Source organism: Camelus bactrianus, chromosome 21, assembly GCF_048773025.1.
Source record: "Camelus bactrianus isolate YW-2024 breed Bactrian camel chromosome 21, ASM4877302v1, whole genome shotgun sequence".
NCBI lineage: Eukaryota > Metazoa > Chordata > Mammalia > Artiodactyla > Camelidae > Camelus > Camelus bactrianus.
The window spans coordinates 7851707-7872540 of record NC_133559.1 but is presented as its reverse complement, the minus strand read 5'-3'; the positions used below and the strand labels follow the sequence as shown (position 1 = coordinate 7872540).

General features: G+C 56.9%; 3 protein-coding genes across 7 annotated transcripts; 2 read left to right on the top strand and 1 right to left on the bottom strand.

The window, feature by feature from the left end:
• Positions 1-1536: 1536 nt before the first annotated feature.
• MUC1 (mucin 1, cell surface associated) lies at positions 1537-5003 on the top strand. 3 transcript variants are annotated; one of them, XM_045515951.2, is made up of 8 exons: positions 1541-1725; positions 2143-2714; positions 2814-2866; positions 3019-3152; positions 3296-3417; positions 3498-3647; positions 4629-4744; positions 4827-5003. In XM_045515951.2, exons 1-7 carry the CDS (start codon positions 1668-1670, stop codon positions 4695-4697), a joined length of 1158 nt encoding a protein of 385 aa, XP_045371907.1. In that variant the 5' UTR covers positions 1541-1667; the 3' UTR covers positions 4698-4744; positions 4827-5003. The 3 variants fall into 3 exon arrangements, with proteins under 3 accessions (XP_045371908.1, XP_010952253.1, XP_045371907.1); XM_045515952.2 differs by lacking the exon at positions 3498-3647 and having other exon boundaries at positions 1537-1725; XM_010953951.3 differs by lacking the exon at positions 3498-3647 and having other exon boundaries at positions 1538-1725; positions 4629-5003.
• Positions 5004-6133: 1130 nt separating this feature from the next.
• On the bottom strand, positions 6134-15519 carry TRIM46 (tripartite motif containing 46). Of its 3 annotated transcripts, none has more exons than XM_010953952.3 (10): positions 15332-15489; positions 13674-13935; positions 13088-13431; positions 12286-12429; positions 12066-12161; positions 11134-11387; positions 10741-10862; positions 9475-9777; positions 8364-8661; positions 6134-7274 (listed from the first exon to the last, which is right to left on the bottom strand). In XM_010953952.3, the coding sequence occupies exons 1-10, from the start codon at positions 15392-15394 to the stop codon at positions 6881-6883; spliced, it is 2280 nt and encodes a 759-aa protein (XP_010952254.2). In that variant the 5' UTR covers positions 15395-15489; the 3' UTR covers positions 6134-6880. The 3 variants fall into 3 exon arrangements, with proteins under 3 accessions (XP_010952254.2, XP_045371906.2, XP_074205629.1); XM_045515950.2 differs by lacking the exon at positions 15332-15489 and adding an exon at positions 14711-15318; XM_074349528.1 differs by lacking the exon at positions 8364-8661 and having other exon boundaries at positions 7059-7274; positions 15332-15519.
• A 550-nt stretch (positions 15520-16069) lies between these two features.
• KRTCAP2 (keratinocyte associated protein 2) lies at positions 16070-18695 on the top strand. Its single transcript, XM_045515953.2, is given in 6 exon segments — positions 16070-16119; positions 16121-16164; positions 16488-16642; positions 16773-16836; positions 18249-18315; positions 18543-18695. Coding segments are annotated over 6 exon segments (486 nt in total). The 5' UTR covers positions 16070-16084; the 3' UTR covers positions 18664-18695.
• The last annotated feature ends 2139 nt before the right edge of the window (positions 18696-20834 follow it).

The window sequence follows — 20834 nt, the reverse complement described above, 5'->3', positions numbered from 1 at the left end:
CGTAAACGTCCCCCGCTCCGCGCCCGCCCTGGGTCAGGCTGCTGCACAAAGCCGCACCAGCCCCGCAGAGCAGCTTGTGCTCGGGGCTGTGGTCCCTGTCCTCCCCAGGCTTCCCTCCAATACCCCGGCACCGAAGTGTTCTTAAAGTTCATTTCTCAGTCTGAATTATTTGGGGCTAAGAACTGTTTCCCAATGCGGACGTAATTGCTTCCGTCGGCCTAGACCTCAACCCAGGACTTGCGGATGGGGTCGGATATCCTAAGCTCCACGTGCGGTTGTGGCCCCGAATACTTCCTTGGTCCCACATGTTTTTGATCTTCAAAATAACTCTCGGTCTTCCCAAATTACGCACTCACATATACAATTTACTGTTCCCCCACCATGTGCCTACCTGTGCTAAATAACACTCTGCTACCCAAAGGATAGTTCTGTGCTCCCGAATACCATTCTGTCGCCCTACCTACTCTGCCTCCTAAATACGTAACTAATCTGTCTCATTCCCCCTCCCACATTCCAATGTCCTCGCCCAAATACCTCGGTCCCCCTTCCACGTAACTCAGGACGCCACCCACTTTAGCTCCATTTCCTCCGGACACCGCCTCCACGCGCCTCAGAGTCCCCTCCTAAAGCTCCCAGCCCCTCGATGTATCAATGATATAGTGTGTTCCTTCCCTTCTCTGTCCAAGCCACTGACTCTTCTGGCCCAGACTCTGCTCTCCCCAGCCTCTCTCTACCCACACTTAGGCAGCGCCACCCGACCTCCTCTCTCTGGACGGGCGCAGCCCCTCAGCCCGCTCCGGCGGGCCCGGTGAGGCTCTGGGTGAACGCTAGAGGGCAGGAGAGCCCGGCCAGCGAGGCCGGCTGGCCGCAGCTACAAGGTGGAGGACTGGAATGGAAAGACCCTGGGGATTGGCGGAACTCAGATTTCTTCCTTTCTTAAGTGGAAATTTCTTCCCTCCCCTCCTTCTCGGGTGAAAGCCAAGGAAGGAACTCAGGCTGCTGGAAAATCCGGCAGGGGCGGGGACTGCGGGTTTCGGAGTAGAACCGTGTGTGCGGCGGGACAGGGAGCGGTTAGAAGGGTGAAGCTATTCCGGGAAGTGGTGGGGGGAGGGGCTCCAAAACTAGCACCTACTTGACGCTGTATCAAGCCTTCCCCTTTTTTCTCAGCTCCCTGGAGTGGGACTTCAAGGGACCTAGTGAGATGGGGCAATGGTGTAGGGGACCTGAGGTTGAGCTTTCCCCACCTCACTGTCCAGGACCTTGACCTAGCCCACTTTCCCTGTTACTTCTCACCAAGGCTGTTGTCCTGGGGCTAAAACTAGAGCCCTGGGGACTCAGCTTCCAGAATCCCTCCACTATCTTCTAGAGCCATGGAGTGGTCGGTGAAAGCGGGAGGCCAGTTGGAGAAGAAACTGGTTGTCAGAGGGTGGAGTGATTGGAGCCCACGTACCCTATTTGAGGGCCAGGAATGGTTGGGGAGGAGGAGGAAGCGGTAGGAGGTAGGGAAAGGGGGGGTGGGTGGAGTTTTGTCACCTGTCACCTGTTCTAGCTGAGCCTAGGGCGGGAGGGGGACCGGTATAAAGCAGCAGGCGCCTGTGCCTGCTCCGCCTCATGCGCAGCGCCTGCCAGAGTCTGTCCTGCCCCCTCCCCACCACCTCACCACCACCATGACACGGGACATCCAGGCCCCTTTCTTCTTCCTGCTGCTATTCCCAGTGCTTACAGGTGAGGGGCATGAGGTGGGGGAGGGGGCTGCCTTGCTTCTATGGTCTTCCCAACCTTTCTGTGGGTTTTGCTTCCTGGGAGATGGCACCTAAAGAGGTAGCAGTTGCAGACAAGTGTGGCCTGGCCCAGGATAAAGAATAAAGGAGAGAAGCTAAAGACAGGCTGCGAAGAGACAGCCCCCCCAGGAGAGTGGGTCAAATGTAGGGGACGGGGTGGTGGTGGAGTCAGGAGAGGTAAATCTTAGGAGGGATGTGGGAAGAGAGAGGGAGGCTGCCAGCAAGGAAGGAGGAGAAGGGCTGACCTAGGGGCCCACTCCCCAAATCCTTCTGGCATTACTTCTCTAGATGCCAGAGAATGTATTTTCTCCTTGTGCTGATTTGTCCCCCAACCCAACTCTGTAACCTCAACTTCTTATAGCTGCTAGCAGTACTACGCCGACAGCGGTTTTTACAACCTCTGACTATACAAGTGGAAATATACAGGCTTCGAGTAGTCAAAGCAGCCCAGCGTCCAGCGTCACTGACAGCAGTGCTGTGAACACAACCAGCAGCTTAGCCTTCACCCACAGCCCTGCCCAAGGCTCGGTCACCACTCCATTCTACAATGACAGCTCATCCCTGACCACCAATGACACCTCATCTCCAACTCCCAGCCCTGCCTCAAGCTCAGTTGTCACTCCAGGTGCACATGAGAGCACCTCTTCCAAGGCTATCGTGACCCCAGACGACATCGTGACCCCATCCTCAGCTCCCAGCAACCACTCTGATATTCCCACCACTCCTACCAGTCACATTATGGAAACAATTACTAGCAGCACTAACCATAGCATAGTATCTCCCACCTCCATTGCTACAACTTCTCAGCAGTTGACTGGTAGTGTCTTCCTGTACTTCCTGTCTTTTCACATTATAAACCACCAGTTTGATTTTTCCCTGGAAAATTCCAGCACCCCATACTACCAGGCACTGCAGAGAAACATTTCTGAATGGGTGAGTAGCTGCCTTTCCTCCACCATGCTCCCCTGAAGCAGCCTTCAGAACTCTTCAGACCCCTTGCATCAAACCTTAGTCATTTCCTTCTCATCCCAGTTTTCGCAGCTTTTTGATGGGAATTTCCTGGGCTTCTCATATGTCAAGTTCAGGTACAGTTCTGGGGCATATGGACTCTGTGTGGGATGGGTGGATGTTGTCATGACTGTGGGGAGGGACTCGGGTACTTGTGGTTGGGTAGTGGGGGATGCGCTGATCCAGAAGCTGGGACCCATGGCTGAGTTGCCCATTTCTCTGTTACCAGCCCAGGATCTGTGGTGGTAGAATTAATTCTCGTCCTCCGAGAAGATATCATTGATGCCAACTACCTGAACACAGAGTATCCTTGGATTATAGCACAAGCAACCAAATATAACCTGACCATCTCAAGACTCAGCGGTGAGGCCACTTCCCCAGCTGCCATCCAGCACCATGTGGCCAGGGTTCCTCCAGCAGCTGGGTTCCTGCTTTTGCACTTGGCGCTAGTAGGGGGAGGGCCACCTCCTTTGGGAGACTGCCCTAAACACTGCTTTTCCTTTTAGTGACTGATGTGTCACTTCCTTCCTCTGCCCAGTCTGGGTCTGGGGTACCTGGCTGGGGCATTGCCCTGCTGGTGCTGGTCTGTATTCTGGTCGCGCTGGCCATCATCTATGTCATTGCCATGGTAAGTTCTCAGTCCTCAGCCCTGACCAGAGTCCCTTTGTTGGAAGGAACTCCATGGTCCCCCATAACCTATCTACCCAGACTGTGTGTCATTGGCAACGAAAGAACTATGGGCAGCTGGACGTCTTTTCAACTGGCGATGCCTACCATCCTATGAGCGAGTATCCCACCTACCACACCCATGGGCGCTATGTGCCCCCTGGCAATGCCAAACGGAGCCCCTATGAGGAGGTGAGGATGGGTCCCACAGGTGGAGGGAGGCAGAGGCTTTGGCTGGGCAGGAGTTCTGAAAAGGGTACTTGGAAAGCCCAAAGAACTTAGAAGAGGTAAGAGGTGACATGAAGTAAGCAGGGAGGGCCTGACAAGGAAGAGGGTGGAGGTCAGAGGACTTCTGGGGGAAAGGCCTGGGGAAGAGACCATGGAAGAAAGGGGACCTCAAGAGGGAGTGCCCCCACTACCAGCACTTCCAGAAGAGCATTTGCTACTTGGTTGAACTGGTGCCATGGTGGCTGTTCACTGGGATGCCCAGAGGGGAAATGAGTGCCCAGGGGATCCCTTCACGCAGGACTCACAAGGAATGAGCATCTGTGCCCCTACTTGTCACCCAAGAATGGAGGGCAGATTGAGACAGGCTCATGGGGAGGAGGGGGTCTCTGAATTGGGGAAGAAGTCTCACCAAGCCAGGTGAGCCTGGATGCCGGCGGTGGGTGGGGTTCTTGGGAATCTCAGAGGAGGCACAGACCCCTCCTCCCTCTTTCTTCTCCTGGCCTTTCACTCAGGGACCTAGTAAATAATTACTTGGCCACCTGGAGCTGGAAAGCCACTCAAGGTGGGGGAGGGGAGAGAGGTTTCCTTTTCTTGATCCATTTTTCCTCTGCCTGGGCACTTCCTTCTCCCAGTTTTACAGACACACATACACCTCCTTGGGCTGGAGGAGCAGAGAACGGAGAGGGAAAGGGGCAGGAGGGGAGCACAGGGGAACTGATGAGAGCCAAGGGGAAGGATTTAATGGGAGCAGAGGGAGGTGGAGTGGGCTCTGTTTACAGTCACCTGGCTGCTTCTGGTGACCAGCAGGTGCTCTCTCCAAATTAACCCTTTGAGAGCTAGTCAGGCTCCTGGGCCATTTACCCCAGCCTGGGGTGCCACTGGGGAGGAAGTTTCTCCCAGAAAAGCTTCTGCCCCTCACCATGGATCCCTTCTCCCCCTACCTAGGTTTCTGCGGGCAACGGTGGTAGCAACCTCTCTTACACAAACCTGGCAGCCACTTCCCCCAACTTGTAGGGGCACATTGCCTGCTGAGTCCTGCCAGTGCCAGCTGCCTCTCTGAGGTTGGTTCTTCGCCGCTGGAGTCCCCTGCCCCCAACTCTGATCTAGGCTGGTGAGCTAGGAGTTCAGATGGGCTGCCCACAGTCTCCCTCACAGGCCCCGTCGAGTCCCCTAAACCATCTTAGCCCTGGCGAAGCCTGTTTGGAGTCCCTGGGGACGTGCCTGAGGCAGTGGCTCCCAGGAAGGCTGGCCTGGAAAGCGCCGAGATCGGAGTGGGAACCTGAACATGGCTGAATAAAACACAGGCCTCCTCTGCACTGACCACCAACTTTTTTTTTTCCGATAATCTTTCATATCAACTTTAAAAAAAAATTGAAGTATAGTTGCTTTACAATGTTATGTTAGTTTCTGGTGTACAGCATAGTGATTCAGTTATAGTTATTCTTTTTCATATTTTTCATTAGAGGTTATTACAAGTTATTGAATATAGTTCCCTGTGCTATATGGTAGGACCTTGTTTATCTGACCGCCAACTTCTGATCAGTCGTCAGTGGCTGGTAGATAGGATGGGCGGGCAGAATGTGTGTGAGAGATCTGGAAGGGGCCTTTGGGAGAGGAGACAGGAAGGAAAGAAGGCCAGAACGAGTCGGGTTCATTTGAGAGGTAGGAGGCTTGGAGAGGTGACATTGGGGCGCAGGAGTGCCCAGTGGAAGAACTCAGTCACCTCTCGTGCATGGCTGGCGGCGCAGGAGGAAGGAGGAAATGAAACCTCGGCGGCTCCAGCGGGCCAGCGTGACCCGGTTCAGCCCGCGCGCCCCAGGCTCTCCCCCTCTCCTCGGGCCTCACTCTCGCTGGGGGCGGGAGATGGCTCGCGCTCTCCTCTCCCCTTGGCACGGTGCCCCCAGGCGGCTCTATTCTTAGCTGTCTGGGCGTGAAGTCAAGTCCTTGGGCGGCGATAACAGCGGCAGAGTCAACAGGGCCACGATAAGCGTGGTGTCAGATCCGGGGGCTGGCGCCGGGCCGCGGCCTCTCCCCGGCCGCCCCACCCGCCAGCTGTCTCTGGGGTCTGCCACCCAGTACCCTGGGAATGGGGAAGTAGTTCTGGTTCCCTGATCCCTTTGGGCCTGGGCACGAGGCCCGCCCCCTCAATCACATTCCCGCAAGGCCCGGAGCCGCCACCCGGGCACCCCGTCGGGCGCCCGACGCAAGCAGCCACCGGAGCGAGGCGCCCCCTGGTGGCCCTGGTCGGCTCGGGCCTGGGCCCGGTGCAGACGTGCAGAAAGCTGGCAAGCCCCTGGCTTGGGGAACTCCTTCCCTCAGGCGCGCCAGATCTCAGGGCACCTCTGTTCTGGGTAATAGCAGGGCCCCCTCGGTCCCTCCCGCCTGCCACACCCAGGACAGAAACTAAGAAGAACGGTCTGGTTCAGGGAAGGCAGAGACATCACAGGAAGGCCTGGCATCACAGTTTATTGTTTATAAACCATGAAAATGACAGCTGTTGCTTGGCACAGGCCTAGCAGTGCCCACCGCAGGGGGGCAGCAGCGGACACCAGAGGCCTTACCAGGCCCAACCCAACAGGGACACCCACCTTCAGCTGGGGCCCCAAGGGAGACTTGGCACATTGGCATGGGTGCAGGTCAGGTAAAGCATGCAAGAGGGAAAAAGAGAGGGATAAGAGGCATGCGGCTGGGGGGTATAGGGACCCAAATAAATAAAGCAGGATGATAGGGTCCCTTTTCCCTCACCAGGGAGTGCCTGGGCAGTGTCCAGCCCAAAAGCCTGCCTGCCCCAAGGCTGTAGTTCAGCATCAATGGGGCAGGGAGCTTGGCAGGGCAGAGGGCAGAGCCGAGGAGCATACCCAGTGTTCCAGGTGCCCTCCCTCCCAATCAGCCTGGGGAGGAGCACAGGACAGGAATGGGGAAGGGGCTCTCTCCATGGCCTGGATAAGATGCCAAGGGCAGGGCATGGGGCAGAGACTGGATGGGGATGGGGGCCTGGATTAACAGGCAATGGAGAGAATGGGGGACATCCAGAGAGGTGAGCAGAGGAGAGTCCCTTGGTCAAGAGAAGGCCCTGGGAAGACAAAGACATAGGGGCAGGACCACATGGTAGGAAGAGTATGAGGGAGAAGCTGCTGGAGGAATAACCCGGCTTCAGGAGACTTGGAGGGCCAGGGCCCAGGAGAGGCCAGGAAGGGTCAGTCCAGCTTGGCGAAGCCCCCAATGGTGACCTTCCTCTCAGGCTTAGTGCCCACAGGCTCTTGTAGCTGTACTGCGCCTCCCCCAATGAAGCAAAAGGCCGGGCACACAGGTCCCGAGCAGTCCAGGGGGCACTCCAGGAGCCCTCGGAAGGACACAGCATCCAGGAAGGAAACCCGACCCCGCTCGTAGTCCAGGCAGATGCCCAGGCGGGGCGGCAGGGGCACTGTGCAGCTGGCCGCCGGGCCATCCCTCCCTGTCAGCCCTGCGTTCGAGCTGGCTCCGGCTCCCAGCAGGATCTTGCCCATGCCGATGGTTAGGAAAGCGAAGGGTGGTGACGCCTCCACTGTGGCATCCTCGGCACCGCTGTCATGCCCACTGTCCGGGTCGTACCTGCAGGAGTGGGCGTTGGGAAGGATGAGGTTGGAGGGTGGTGGAAGGGAGTGGGGGAGGGGGTACCAGAGGGTTGAGATGTTGGAAGGATGGAATGTTGGAGAGCAAGGGGTTCAAAGGCTTGATCTGGGGTATTGAGAAGAAAACATGTTGAAGAGACGGGGGTTAGAATATAGGGTTGGGGTTTGGTTTGGTGGGAAAGGGGTATTGAAAGGAAAGCACATTGGCCAGAGAGGTGTGGGGGAAAAGGGGAGACAGGGTAATAAGGTAATAAAGCACCTTGAAGAAATGCAGCGCTTCTGACATTGGAAGGTGGTGAGAAAAATGGTGCTGGAATATCATGCTGGTGGAAGGTTTTGAGGATTAGCAAATCTTAGAAGAATGAGTTGTTAGTGACTAAGGTACTGGGGAGAGGAGGAGGGCAGAGAAAGGATGTTGGGAAGGTGGATGTTGGGAAAGAGATGGGAGTGGGTCAGTGTCTTACATGAAGGGTGTTAGCGGGATGCAGCAGGGCTGAGGACCATAGGTTCAGGAAGGAATTGGTGTCAGAAGGCATTCTGAATAAATGGGATGTTGGGGAAATGGGGGACGGAGTGCTGGGGAGAAAGGGGTCAGGGAGAAAAGCATGTATGGGAGGGTGTTAAACAGGATGTTGGGATGAGAAGGTAGGGGTGGAAAGTTAAAGGGAAGCATTTTAGCGTGTTGAGAAAAGATGTGGGTGAAGGAGGTACTGGAGAGAAGAGGCTTTGTGGAGAAAGGATGTTAGAAATGGGGTATCAGGGAGAGAGGACATGGAGACTTGGAGAGATGGTGTGTTAGTCCTGAGTGACAGATGGAAGTGGAGATGGCTGCATTGTCTATGGTCCCATTCCCCAGCCACTCCAAATATCAATCTTCAAAGTCCTTTCACTGAGCCCACATTTCCCCCAACCACAGGCTCCCCAGCCTGGCTTCCCTGCTCTTATTACATCCTCCTAAGCTCCTCCCAGCTCCATCCCAGCAAGTGTGTACTCCCCTTGCCGACCCTGGCCTGTCCCCAGCACCCCCAGCCAGATCCCCATATCTCCATCCCTCCCAGAGAGGCCTGACCTGGGGCTGATGACGTCGGGGGCACCCTGGAAGCTTTCCTGCAGCTTGCTCTCCAGCCCGACGCCCACCTTGACCAAGTAGGAGGCTGGGTCTACGGCACAGGCCCAGTAGCTGCGGCCCTGGGTCACAGCCACGTCGCCCAGGACCACGTCCACACTCAGGTGGCAGCCCGTCAGCAGCCGCTCGGCAGCCAGCAGCAGCGGCAGCCCTGGAACACTCCGCACCGCTCGCTGGTCCTTGCTGATGGCCAGCCGCTCTCGGCTTGTGCCCCAGCGGCCATCAAGGAAGAAGTGCAGGACTGGAGGTGGGGAGGGTTGAGACAGAAGGAAGGACTTCAGGGACGAACACTGGCACTGGGGACCTCGAGGTGTCAGCACGAGACACTGGGAGATTTCAGAACATGGAACAAGTTGCCGAGGGATGGGCAGGGGGGGCTGGGGAACAGGGCCTGGAGCACTGGAATGGGGAGCATGAGGAGAAGAGAAGGGGCATCCCAAGTGGGCATGGGACCCCAGGAAGAGTTTCAGTGATGACGAGCGGGCACAGCAACCAGCCTCCCAGACCCAGCGGACTCCAGTGCTGCCTCTCACCCCTTTCTTGTGGCTGCCCCGTGGAGGGCCCCCACAGCAGTCCATTCCACCTGGCGACATCCCACCGCCATTGGCCTGCACCTTCCAGCCCACACGCTGATGCTCATGCCTGGCCCTGACACCCAGCCCCTCATTCTTCTGCCCCCTACTTGGGTGGTGATGTGCCACTATTATGCCCACACCCAGAGTCCCCACTGTTTTCTGGAGAGTCACTCTACCAACATTTATGGAGCCTAAAACTTGGCTAAGACTTTACACATAATCATCTCACTTAATTCTCACAACCCCATGAGATCAGTATGTTATTACCCTGACAGAAGAGGAACTTGGAAGCTCAGGGAGGGTGAATAACTTGCCCAAAGCCACACAGTTGGCAAGAGGCAGAGCTTGGATTTGAATCCAGGCAGTCTAGCTCCCGAGCTAGTGAGTGTGACCCGCTGTGTTATGCCATCTCTCTCTCCAGTGCCCACCCAGCACCAGCTGTCAGTGCCTGGGCCCCAGCAGACCGTGCACCCACTCACCGGGTGCCGGGGGCGTGTGCAGGTGCACGTCTTCACTGTACTCGCCGTAGCCGGCCTTGTTGCAGCCACGGACACGCAGCACATACACAGAGCCCGTGTCTGGGTTCTCCAGCAGGGCGCTGGTGCCCCTCACCTCCTCCCGCCGCTGCCAACGGGTGGGGCCCGGCTGGGCTGGCACGTCCGTGCGCCGGAACTCAATGGTGTAGTGCCAGGCAGGTGGTGAGTGAGGGGGCAGCCGCCAGCACAGGAAGATCTGGTCGTAGGCAAAGGTGCGCTGGGTGTCGATGACCGGAGCCTCGGGCACTGTTGGAAGAGACAGCAGGGGTCAGTCAGGGCCTGGCCACAGGCCTGGCATGGAGGGCAGGCAGGAAAAGGGAAAGCAGCGGGAGCCGGGGGGGTGAGTGTGGGTGAGAGGGGTCTGAGGAAAACACCTGTCTGGGCACTGGGCAGGGATATGCAGGGCAGAACCCAAGGGAGAAGTGGAGGAGGCGCTAGGCAGAGAGGCAGGAGGCTGGTCAGCCACTCCCTCAACTCTGGCCTTGGCCCTCAGTTTCCTCCTCTGTTAAATGAGGGTATCAGGTCAGATGGGATCCCTTCTTTCTATGACCCTTTTTATTCTGTGAGTAAAGAGGAGCCCCAGGAAAATGCAGGCAATGGCCACTGGAACCCAGGCAAGAGGGCACTGAACAGGAAGGAGGGAACCGAGGGGGAAGGAGATAGACGCAAGGGTCAGCGAGACAGAAAATGTGGAACAACAGAGGGCAAGCAGAAGCTTGATGGCAGGGAACAAAGGTCAAGGGGAAGAAAAGGAAAGTCTAGAGGGCAAAGGTCAGAAGGGCAAGGACCAGGCAAGTGCCTATGGAAGGCATTAGAGAGCCAGAGGGTACTGGTGGCGGGAGGCCCTGGGGTCTGGTTAAGGCAGGAAAGAGGAGCAAGCCATGAGGGGTAGCCGGGCTGCATGGGAGTGGCAGGGCAGGGCAGGGGGCCTGGCGGGGGCAGGACCCCCAGGGCAGGGCCGCTGACTTGCCTGGGGTGCTCCGGAGCAGAGTCCGCGGTGGCCACAGCCTACAAACAAAGAGAGGGAGAAGCAGCGCTGAGCGCGGTGGGACAGGGTGGCCGGGGGGGGGGGGGGCGGGGGTGGGCAGGCGGCCGGCCAGGCTGGGCAGGAGGCTGGGGAGTTCCCCGGTGGGCACTGCCCCCCGGGCCCGCTGCTGGGGAAGGAGGGAGGAAGGCTTAATTGGGCACGGGGCCTGGCCATCTCCTCACCTCGCAGGAAGTTCAGCTCTGTCAGCAGCTTCATCTCACGCCCCACGTCCAGCTGGCAATGGCGGAAGGAGGAGCTGGCAGCTGGCCGGAACATCTGGAGGGCCTCCGTAGCTCGGGTAATCCTGGGATGGGGGCCGGCCAGGGTCAGGCGCTGCCATCTGAGCGGCCACCCTTCTCCTCGATTCTGCCTCGCCTGCCCCTAAAGCCTTGGTGTCTGCTCTGGGTCTCTTCCTGGTCCCTTCAGATAAGGTGGGTATCGGTTTGGCCTGGGGAAAATCCTCAGTGCCCAGCTCTCCAGCGGGCAGCACTCTCGACGTTGTCTTCTATCTTGGCTACACCCACGATGCCTCTACCTCCCAGGAGCCCTTGCCCCTATGCCAAGCCCCTGAGTACCTGTTGTGCAGCTGTTTGGCTGCTTGCACAAAGCAAGGCTGGTCTGTTTCCTTAAGAACCTCCTGAGCGTAGCCCACCAGGCCTGAGCCATCCAGCAGGCTCCGGTGCTCCTGGATCTGGGTGCTGAGACGGGCCAGCCGCTCCTGCTGGCACTCCTCAATGGCCTGAAGCAGTGATGCCCGCTTCTCCTCCAGCACAGCCCCCAGCCCCCGCACCAGCTGGGACACCTCCTCCTTGGCCTGCTGACCACTCACCTGCCCAGAGAGCAACATTTACTATCTTCTTGAAGGCAGCACTTGCACCAGCCTCCTGGGGCACCACACCACGGGGCAAGGATCACCGAGGATCTGGGGAAATCCTATCTACCCTTTCTAATAGGGCCAGGCTCATGGTTCCATAGGCACTTGTACACTTAGATGGGCTCAACTCCTGACCATTCGTGCTAACCTTCCTGGATCCCCACCTCATAATCCTGACTCCTTAAGGGCTCTCCCCAAATAAAAGAGGCCATGACTGAGCTAATGTCCACCAGCATGTATGCCATCCTTAAAGTCCGTCCCCATATCAGCTGATTCAAGCAATCTGACAAAAGGTATCAGAGCCATTGCCTCACCCTCCTTGGTCCAGGGATGTGTGCTATCCTCAGCAGGCAGCTGAACCTGAGGGCATCAGAGCTACATCCCTGGGGCTTTTCAAGCGCTCTCCCTATCCTGGGTGCTACAAACCCTGTCCCCACTGTAGCCTCAGGTACAGCCTGGCCTGGGGCACTGCTATTTCTGACAACCTGGTCTAACCAAAACCATGACACATCCATGGACCCCACACGGGCTTCCTGAGCTTGCAACCAGGTGATTGGGCTGTGCCCATCCACACCCTCTTCCTGCTCCCACTCCCAGGGAGGGCGCAGGGCCCCCCTCCATGCCCTCCCTCACCTCAGTGTGCCTCACGGTCTCCTCCAGCTCACAGATCTGGGTCTGTACTGTGTCCTGGTTTCCCAGGATGTATGTCAGGCTCTTTGTCAGCTTATCCTGAGGGGGAAGAAAGAGGTGGGCATCATGCCCACACCCAGGTCCAAGGAAGCCAGCAGTTAAGAGGAGGGAGAGGGTGTGAGTGTGGGTTAGCACTTGGGTTGAGTGAGGTGGGGGGCCTCACCTTGAGGGCCTGGTAGGCACTGAGCACTGGTGTGATCTTGTGGCCGCTATGGGTGCGCCTCACACGGCAGAGTTGGCATACCAGCCGTTGGCACGTCTTGCAGTAGTGGGTCACCTCTTCCTTGTGATCTGGGCACATCAGGCCCTAGGGACAGAAAGAGCAATGAGACAGTCAGCCAATGGTGGGTGTCAGGGTGCTGACCTACCACAGAGCGGTTGGTGCCCTCCCCTTGCTGGCTGGCTGGGGATGGAGGGGAGTTCAGCTGGTGATGCTCCACAGTGCCACCTGGTGGTCCACCCTGGCATCAAAGAGAGCCTTTCCAACAATCTCTAGGCATTAGCCTGGCTCCTCCCTTCGTTTACCTCACAAAAATGTGTGGTAATAACAATAATGATGATAATCTTAGCCCTGTGGTTAATAATTAGCTTTGTCCACCTTGTTTACTGCTGTCGCCCAACGCCTAGAATAGCACCAGGCACATAGGTGCTTGATAAATATTTGTTCAATGAATGAATGCACACATTTTCAGTGCACAAATAACTTTCACAAACATTATCTCAGTGATCCTCTCAACAACACTGCAGGTAGGGATATTGCAGGCCAGATACTAGAATCCTCATTCAGCAGAGGAGATGGAGGCTCAAAGAAGTTCAAAGATGTGTTCTTTTTTGTTACCGTAAAAGGAGCTTGGCAACAGCAACCCCCTGGCCACCTCCTCTGGGAAGCCTGCAGCGCTGGGCACCCACTCCTCCCCAGCACCACCACGCCTGTCCCTTCCCAGGCCCCGTAAGGGCTGGCTCACCTTGGGGCGGAAGGAGAGGGTGGGCAGGGTGGGCTCATGCTGGGCCTTCTGAGTGCCCCAGGGGTGGAAGAGCTTGAAGCACTCGTTGCAGAAGGTGGCGCGGCACTCAGTGCAGCCCTTGGTGGCCTCTAGTGGTGGGGGCTTGCACAGCTGGCACAGGATGGCGCCACCCACACTCACACTCTGGCGGTACCGCTCCACCACACGCTCCAGGGTCAGGTTCCGGAACAGCCCTGCCAGGCCCCGCTCCCCCAGCTCCACATCACCCTGGCAGGCTGGGCACGGGAACATGATCACCTGGGGGTGCAGAGCACCTCGCTTCCGCCCGGGGTATGTCCCAAAGCCTGTGGATGGGCCAGGGAGGTAGGGAGGTGAAAATTACAGCTGGCTTGGGGTGGGGGAAGTCTGTTCAATTAAAAAAATTGCTTTTTATAGTTTCAGAGCTCAGTTCTCATTAGAGCCTGGATGGGCAGTATCTCCACCCCCTGAAAGACAGACAGATGCCTCTGGCCAGTGATGGACCCCTTCCATCTTTCTGATGGACATCCCAACATCCCCACCGCCATCCCATAGGCCCCAGTCCCACCTGACTTAAGCAGCCGGTCCAAGCGATCTGGCTTGGGGAGAGTTCTGCGGGAGAGGCGGGGACTTCGGGTGGAAGGGGTGGAGGCAGGAGAGGTGGGCTCCGAGCTAGGGTCCCCACCATGGCCTACATAGCCCTGCTGGCCCAGCACCTCCCGGGCACAAGCCTGGCACACATTGTGTGTACAGGGCAGCACCAGTGGCTGTTTGTACATCTCTTGACACACTGGGCATAGCAGTTCCTTCTCCATGTTCTTCATACTCGTCTGTGGAGGGACCAGGAGGTTGGGTCAGACAGAGCTTGAACACCTGTCATATCTCAACAGGCCCCTCAGCTGCCCTGAGAGACCCAAGAGTTCTCAGGAATGGGTAAGACACACTGCTAGGGACCAGACAAGCTTTGGATTTTCCCCAGCACCAGACTTGGCCTGGTTCACAGGCCTTTCCAGCTCCCTGTCTCTGGCTTCAGTTTCCCTCCTGCAGAGCTACAAGCCTAAGGAGGAGGGATTGTTGGAGCTCCAGCCTCTCTCAATCTCAAGCCCCACCCCCTTCACTACCTCAGCGCCAGCCGGACCTGCAACCCCTCTCACCTGGCCATTGCCCCATCCCCCCATCTCTGGGCCGCCTGCCTCGGCACTTCTCTCAAGGACACCGCCCATTCTGCAGCTCAGTGCGGACCCCCGCCCCCTTCTCTGGCACCCCCGCTCCCCCCCCCCCCGCGTGACTCCTCCCTATAGCCAGGCTCTCTCCATCCTCCTGCTCACCCTGTCTGTCCACCTGCCAGCGGCTCCGGCCTGCAGCCACCCTAGCTTCCATTCCCTATCCTTCACTTCCCCACCCGTCTCCTCCTCCCCTTTCGCCCCCCACCGTCCTGTCCTCCTGCTCCCTCCTCCGCCCCCGCCGCAACCTGGCCTGCCACAACCCCCTCCCCAAGCAAGGGAGAAACAAGCGCCCCGCCTACTTGCCCCCTCCCCACCGGAAGTACCCCTCCCTTTTTTGGTGGCGGGGGTCCTCAAGCTATGCCCCACCCCCACACCTCACCTTGGTCCCTCTCTTCGCAGCCATCCCGGTCAGGGGCGCAGCTGACACAAAGGAGGGAGGGACAGGGAGGGAGGGGGAAGGAAGTGGTGGGGGGGAGCAGGGTTGGCACCGCCCCTGGGAGAGCCGGGCACGGGTTGCCATGACAACCGCAGGCTGGGAGGCAGCCCTGAGTGGGGGTGCAGTGGGGTGGGGTCTCGCAGAGGGGTCCAAATGGGGAACTGCGCCGTGGGGCCGCTCCTTCTTCGCCCCTACCTGTCCTCAGTTTTCTTGGAAAATATCCAGGCTCACTCACTCTCCCTCCTCATAACAGCCCCAGTTGCTCTGCAGCCCCAGCCCCGATACACGGTTGGCGGCTCCCCCCAGGCCACCCGTTGCGTCCGGGCAGCTCCATGTTCCTCATACCCCAGCAGATGGACGCCTTTATGGCATTCACCTCTGGGCTGCTCCCGGGATTACCCTCTCATACCTGCATCCCGACCCTCCCAGTCCTTTCTGCCATCACCAGCCCCCTGTCTACATCCTAGCATCTTGCGAGATGAGATCCCCACCTGTTCAAAGTCCCGGCCTGCCCGGGACCCCTATACTCCCCCTCCCCTTCCCCTCGACCCCACCTTAACTCACACTGATGCGGACCAGTGCATCCATGATGGAAGTGAAGGTCTGCATATCCTCACCCTCAGCCATGGCCCTACCATGCCCGCCCGCCCACGGGTGCCCGATCCCGGCTGCGGCTGCGAACCCCGGGCTTAATGCAGGAGCCCGGTGGGGATGTGGGGAGGGGTGGGATGAGATGTAACTGCGCATGCTCCAGGGACCAGGCTCGAACAGCGCCCGTCGAGGTAGGAGGTGGGAAATAGTTTTCACCCACGTGGTTCTTTGAAGGCGGTCGGGGGGTTGGGTAACATGGAATGGTATTTGAGAAGGGAACCATTTCTTGTGTTCAAATTCTTCATTGGCTCCTAATCTTACTCATATAAAGGAGGAGGATTGTTTCAGAGAAAGATGAGCTCCAGGATGAGAGGACTAGATTTTAGTCTGGGTGAGAGTCCACAGGAGATGTCGAGGCAATGATCATGGAGGAGGGGGGAGAGTTTTGGTGAACAGGCACTAGAGCTGACATAAATGGCAGAGAAGATAGGGGTGGGCTAGAGGTTATGGCCCATGGGCCCAGTGACTTGAAGAGTTAAGTACAGCTTGCACTGAGAGGCAGCAGATGATCGGGGTGCGGGGAAGGGCGGGGGACCCGGGTGGTGGCCCAGGTTGCTCTGGACGCAATATTTCCTCCCTTCAGGAAGAGGGCGCTGCACCCAGTCGCCGAAAGGGAAAACGAGGCAGACGTGAGGGAGAAAGGAAGTCGGCTTTGGGGACTGACGCATGCGCACAGCCAACCGTTCTCGGTTCGACTCTCCTCCCGGACAGAGACGCGGATTGGACCCGAGGGCAGGGAATGATGGGTAACGGGACCGGCGGCATCCCCCTAGACGGACTAGTAGGGGTGGGGTTGGGCGGGTCAGCCTTCGCAGTCCTCTCCCCACCGAGCTGACGTGTCCTCGGTTCCAAGGGGCGGGCATTTCCACGGGTCGGGATGGTTGGGGCATCCGGGGTTGAGGAATTCCTGGGGGTGCCTCGGGGTGTGGAGCGTTGGGGAGGGTGGCTGCAGGCCTGGGAGTTTTTGAAAGTGGTCGGGCCCTCGAGCTCCAGGACCTGCCGAATCTGCTTGCAGCTCCTGGAGGGAGGGCTGGGCCTGACTCTCGCTCTCTTCACCCATCCGCTCCAGTGGTGGGTACAGGCACCTCGCTGGCGCTCTCCTCCCTCCTGTCCCTACTGCTCTTCGCTGGGATGCAAATGTACAGCCGCCAGCTGGCCTCCACCGAGTGGCTCACCATCCAGGGCGGCCTGCTTGGTTCCGGCCTTTTCGTCTTCTCTCTTACTGTATCCTCTGCGGTGGAGCAAGCAGAGGCGTTTGAGGATAGGAAGGGTGGAAGGCCACGCAGGCTTGTTCCCATTACCCATACAGCCCTGCCCCCATTGCATGCCCTGCTCCTTAACTCTCTCAACCCAGGCCTTCAATAATCTGGAGAATCTTGTCTTTGGCAAAGGATTCCAAGCGAAGATCTTCCCTGAGAGTAAGTGAAAATTCGGGGTTGAGTATTGGAACCCTCTCCTGTAACCTCCACCAACATGGTATTAAGTTTCCATGTGCTCAGATAGTAAAGTTTGTTTGGGAGAAAAAAAAATGTGTTTACTAAGAATGTTTGAAGACAGATGACATTTTTGGATCCAACACTTTTCTAACTCCTGGAATTAGAGCTAGAAGAGAAGGCTTCTGAAAGCAAAAAACTCAGTTACCTCCTGGCCAGTTCCCAGGGAAGGTTTGAGGGGAACAGGCAAGTTTGGGGCTGTTACGCATACATGCAAGGAAGGGTGTTCCCCCCCACCCCCTGCCAGAAGCAGCAGCAGCTGGACCAAATTCATCGAGGGGTTCTGAGGTGAAATTTACCCAAAGTTAGTGAATTTTATTCATTTGAGATGACTGTGAAGAGCCTAATTATTAGATACACCAACTTTCTATTGTCAGCAGGAATCCTGACCAAATTAGAGTAAGTGTTAGATTGTTTTCCCTTTGAAAGGATCCTTGTCTTGCTCATGTAATCACGAATTGATGATTTAATTGTTTTTGGAGAATTAAGTTCATAAAGCAAATTAGGCGTCAAGGCCAGATTACCTGAGGGATGCCACGTGCCCCACATTGACAGCAGATGCCATCTGTTGTGATACTCTCACCGGGTAGAACAAAGACCTATCACTGTGGCCCTTGTTTCTTTGCCCTCCTTGCTCTCTCCACCTGGCCCTTTTGCAGGCTTCCCGAGCTCCTTCCATACAGCAGCTCCAGGACTTCTCTCTGTTAGAATTTGTTTCCAAGTGTATTGTCTTCATTTGCTTATGAAAGAAACCTTTGTTGTGGGGCCAGCTTCCAGGCCCTCTTCACCTGTCCTGCCGTCCCCAGCTGGGCAGGGGGGATTGCCCTTGCCATCTGCTCTCCCACCTTCCCTCCAGTCCTACTCTAGAAACCTTGAGACCCTTTTCTGTCCCTGTGGCTGTGTGTATCCAGACACTCTGCAGTCCAACCTATATCCAGGGAGTGAGGCCCTTGACTCCCAGCACTGGTCAGCCAGTTTAGTGAGTTGATCCCAACTGGCTGGTTTCTGTTGGAAAGGCCTTGACCCTCTTCCTCAAACAGGAGCAAGCCTTGTCCTTTAGACTGTGCTATCACCTTTCCTTTTCCTTTTTATTGGAGGCAAGCCAGGATAGGGAAGTTAAGTGGTAATTAGGGGCAGAGCTGGCAATGAGCATGCATCTACCTCCATGTCCTGGACACCGATAAGGCCATCTGAGCTCCTCCTGCTGTTGTCATGCCCTACCCCTCTTAGCAGTTCCTCAAGGATTGAGAGGGCCGCAGATTTCTCCTAGACTCCATATATGAATGCTTGGTATTTCCATTCTGACCGCCACCCTCCTTGTCCCCTCTTGCCTCTAGTTCTCCTCTGCCTCCTGTTGGCCCTTTTCGCATCTGGCCTCATCCACCGAGTCTGTGTCACCACCTGGTAAGTGCCTAACAGCTGGCTAAGGAGGGTAGCATCCTGTCCTTTGGCACTGGATCCTCCTGTAATGGTTCCAGACTTCCCCATACCTCCCGCCCACTCTGTTCTCCCTCCTTCCCTACCTTCCTAAACCTGAGCCTGGATTCGCTCCCTGATGCTGGTTCTGCCCTAGGAGGTACCACGTGGCAGCATGCCCACTGATGCCGTGTCCTTTCTCCTTCACCCTATAGCTTCATCTTCTCCATGGTTGGTCTGTACTACATCAACAAGATCTCTTCCACTCTGTACCAGGCAACAGCTCCAGTCCTCACACCAGCCAAGGTTACGGGCAAGGGCAAAAAGAGAAACTGACCCTGCATGTCTAATAAAGTTGATTCTTTGTAGCTCTGTGAGCTGTGATATGCTGTCGGCCTTTTCGGCCAATGCCTGCGTGGGTGTGCCCAGTGTTGGGGCAGATGGGTACCTGCTGTTCTCAGACCTTGGGGATGGTAGGGCTTTCCTTCCTCCAAGGTTCATTTTTACCAAGTATTTATTGAGTGCCATCAGTGCCAGGTGCTGGAGTGGCATACTCTTGTGTAAGAGCCTCATCATGGAAGAAAAGTACATGAATGATCTGCAGTCTTGCCCTTTGGGAAAAGGGGTAAAGACTGTGATGCAGGAAGTCCTGCCCATCCAAACTGGAATAGATCTTAGAACAGAGGAGTAAGGGAGGAAGAGGCCCCTTCACCCCGCCCCTCCCCCATGAGATTCCATGTACCCTGTGAGGGCTTTGATACTCCAACTCCCCACCCTGAGCAAACGAGCCCCCTGCCCTTTCCGCCCAAGTCTGCGGGTGGGGATTCCCTACTGATGTTGCTCTTCTGGACCCGTCTCATCTGTTCTCCAGCATGGACATATGCCTGTGCTTAGAAATACTCCCCAGGTTGATCACTGTCCCTATCCTCTTTGTTCTGGTGCCTTCATTTGTCTCCTCCGTTTCATAGCCAAGGGATTAAGAACTTCCCAAATTTTAGCAAAGGATAGAAAACGATAGGACAAGGCCACCAACCCTGGAGGCCAGCCTTAATGGAAATGAGGGACATAACTTCTCAGGTCCTCCTCTGTCCATGCTCTGCCCAGAGTGTCTGTCCTTTAAGGCACCTAGGCACCCTCCCCCATGCTGGACGGTGTGAGCTTTAGGGTGCTTACTGGCCTTTGGTAAGCTTCGCATTCTCCAAAGTGGCTGATAATGGGCAGTGAAGACTGGTAGGTTGGTTGAATGAAAGAATCTGCCCTCCTAGAACAGGAAATCTTGCACATGGGATGTGCCTAAGTTAGGGAAGAAGAACCAATGAAGATGAAGAAGTGAGTCAAAGGGGGGTTTTCTATTCAAGGATTAGAGCCCCTTCCTTCCCCAGTGTTTGTAGCCAGAACCCCGTACCCTTTCTCCTCTATCCCTAGGCTGGGGGAGTGCTGTGCAGTTCACCCAGATTGCCTGTAGAGGGCGCCATGAGCCCATGTCTTTCTCCAGGAGACTAGCAGCACTCACCTGCAAGTCCACCGAGAGCTGGGAGGGTTGCTGCTGGGTCTCTGGGTTCTTACTGAGTCTCTCCAGTGGAAGCCAACACTTAGAGGACCTGAAAGACTGGCCCATTTGGGAGGGCTGAAGCCTGAATCAAATCTTTTTGCTCCCCTAGGCTGGGAATGGAGGCAGAGAGAGTTCAATGGCGACCAGCCTTCCTGAGGGAATGGCAGCTCTAGCTCCAACTTACCCAGTGATGGTTGTAGGGGGCAGGGTTCCAGATGTGGGACGCTCAGGGAGAGGAAACTGTCCGAAATGGGTCCTGGACTTCCCAGGGTGGCTGGGCTGGCTCTAGGTCTTACTCTGCCAAATCTTGACTTTCTCCTGATCTGGAGTGGGAACAGTGAGCAGAGAGCCAGGTCCCAGCCAGGAGAGCACAGACACAGCTGGGTGGGGTCTGGCCACCTGAGGGCACCATGCTTTCCAAGATGAGAGCTTGGATGGGGCCAGGTTAGGGGAGGGCAGGGAGGAGCCCAAGAGCAGGTGTCAGGACAATGCCAAGGGATCTGGGCACCTGCTGCCACTCACTGCATAGGCATCAAGGACAGTATGTGGCCCAGGAATAATGACCCTTTCCTCAGGAAATGGGTGCATTTACTAGGCAGGTTGGCGCCGACCTCAGCTCTCCGCCCAGCCTGTCCCTGGGGTGCCTAGCTGCTGGCTCCCTGCAGCTGACCTACCAATTAACCCTGGCAGGGGTATCCCAGCCACCTAACACCATCATTAAGTAAGGGGGCGTGAGGCCATCGTGGCTTCTGCAGACCTGAAGGTGAGAAGGGCAAAGGTGCTAACCTCTTGGCCCAGGGACTCCTGAGGCTCTGCTCCACCCTGGAGGCTGGCGGCCTAGGGGAGAGAGGGGAGGTCCCTGGAGGACAGAGGGAAGCCAGATGTTTCCTCCTGCTCCCTCACACGTGGCCCTGACACCCGCCAGCACCCGCTGCCTGCTCCGGAAACAGGAGTA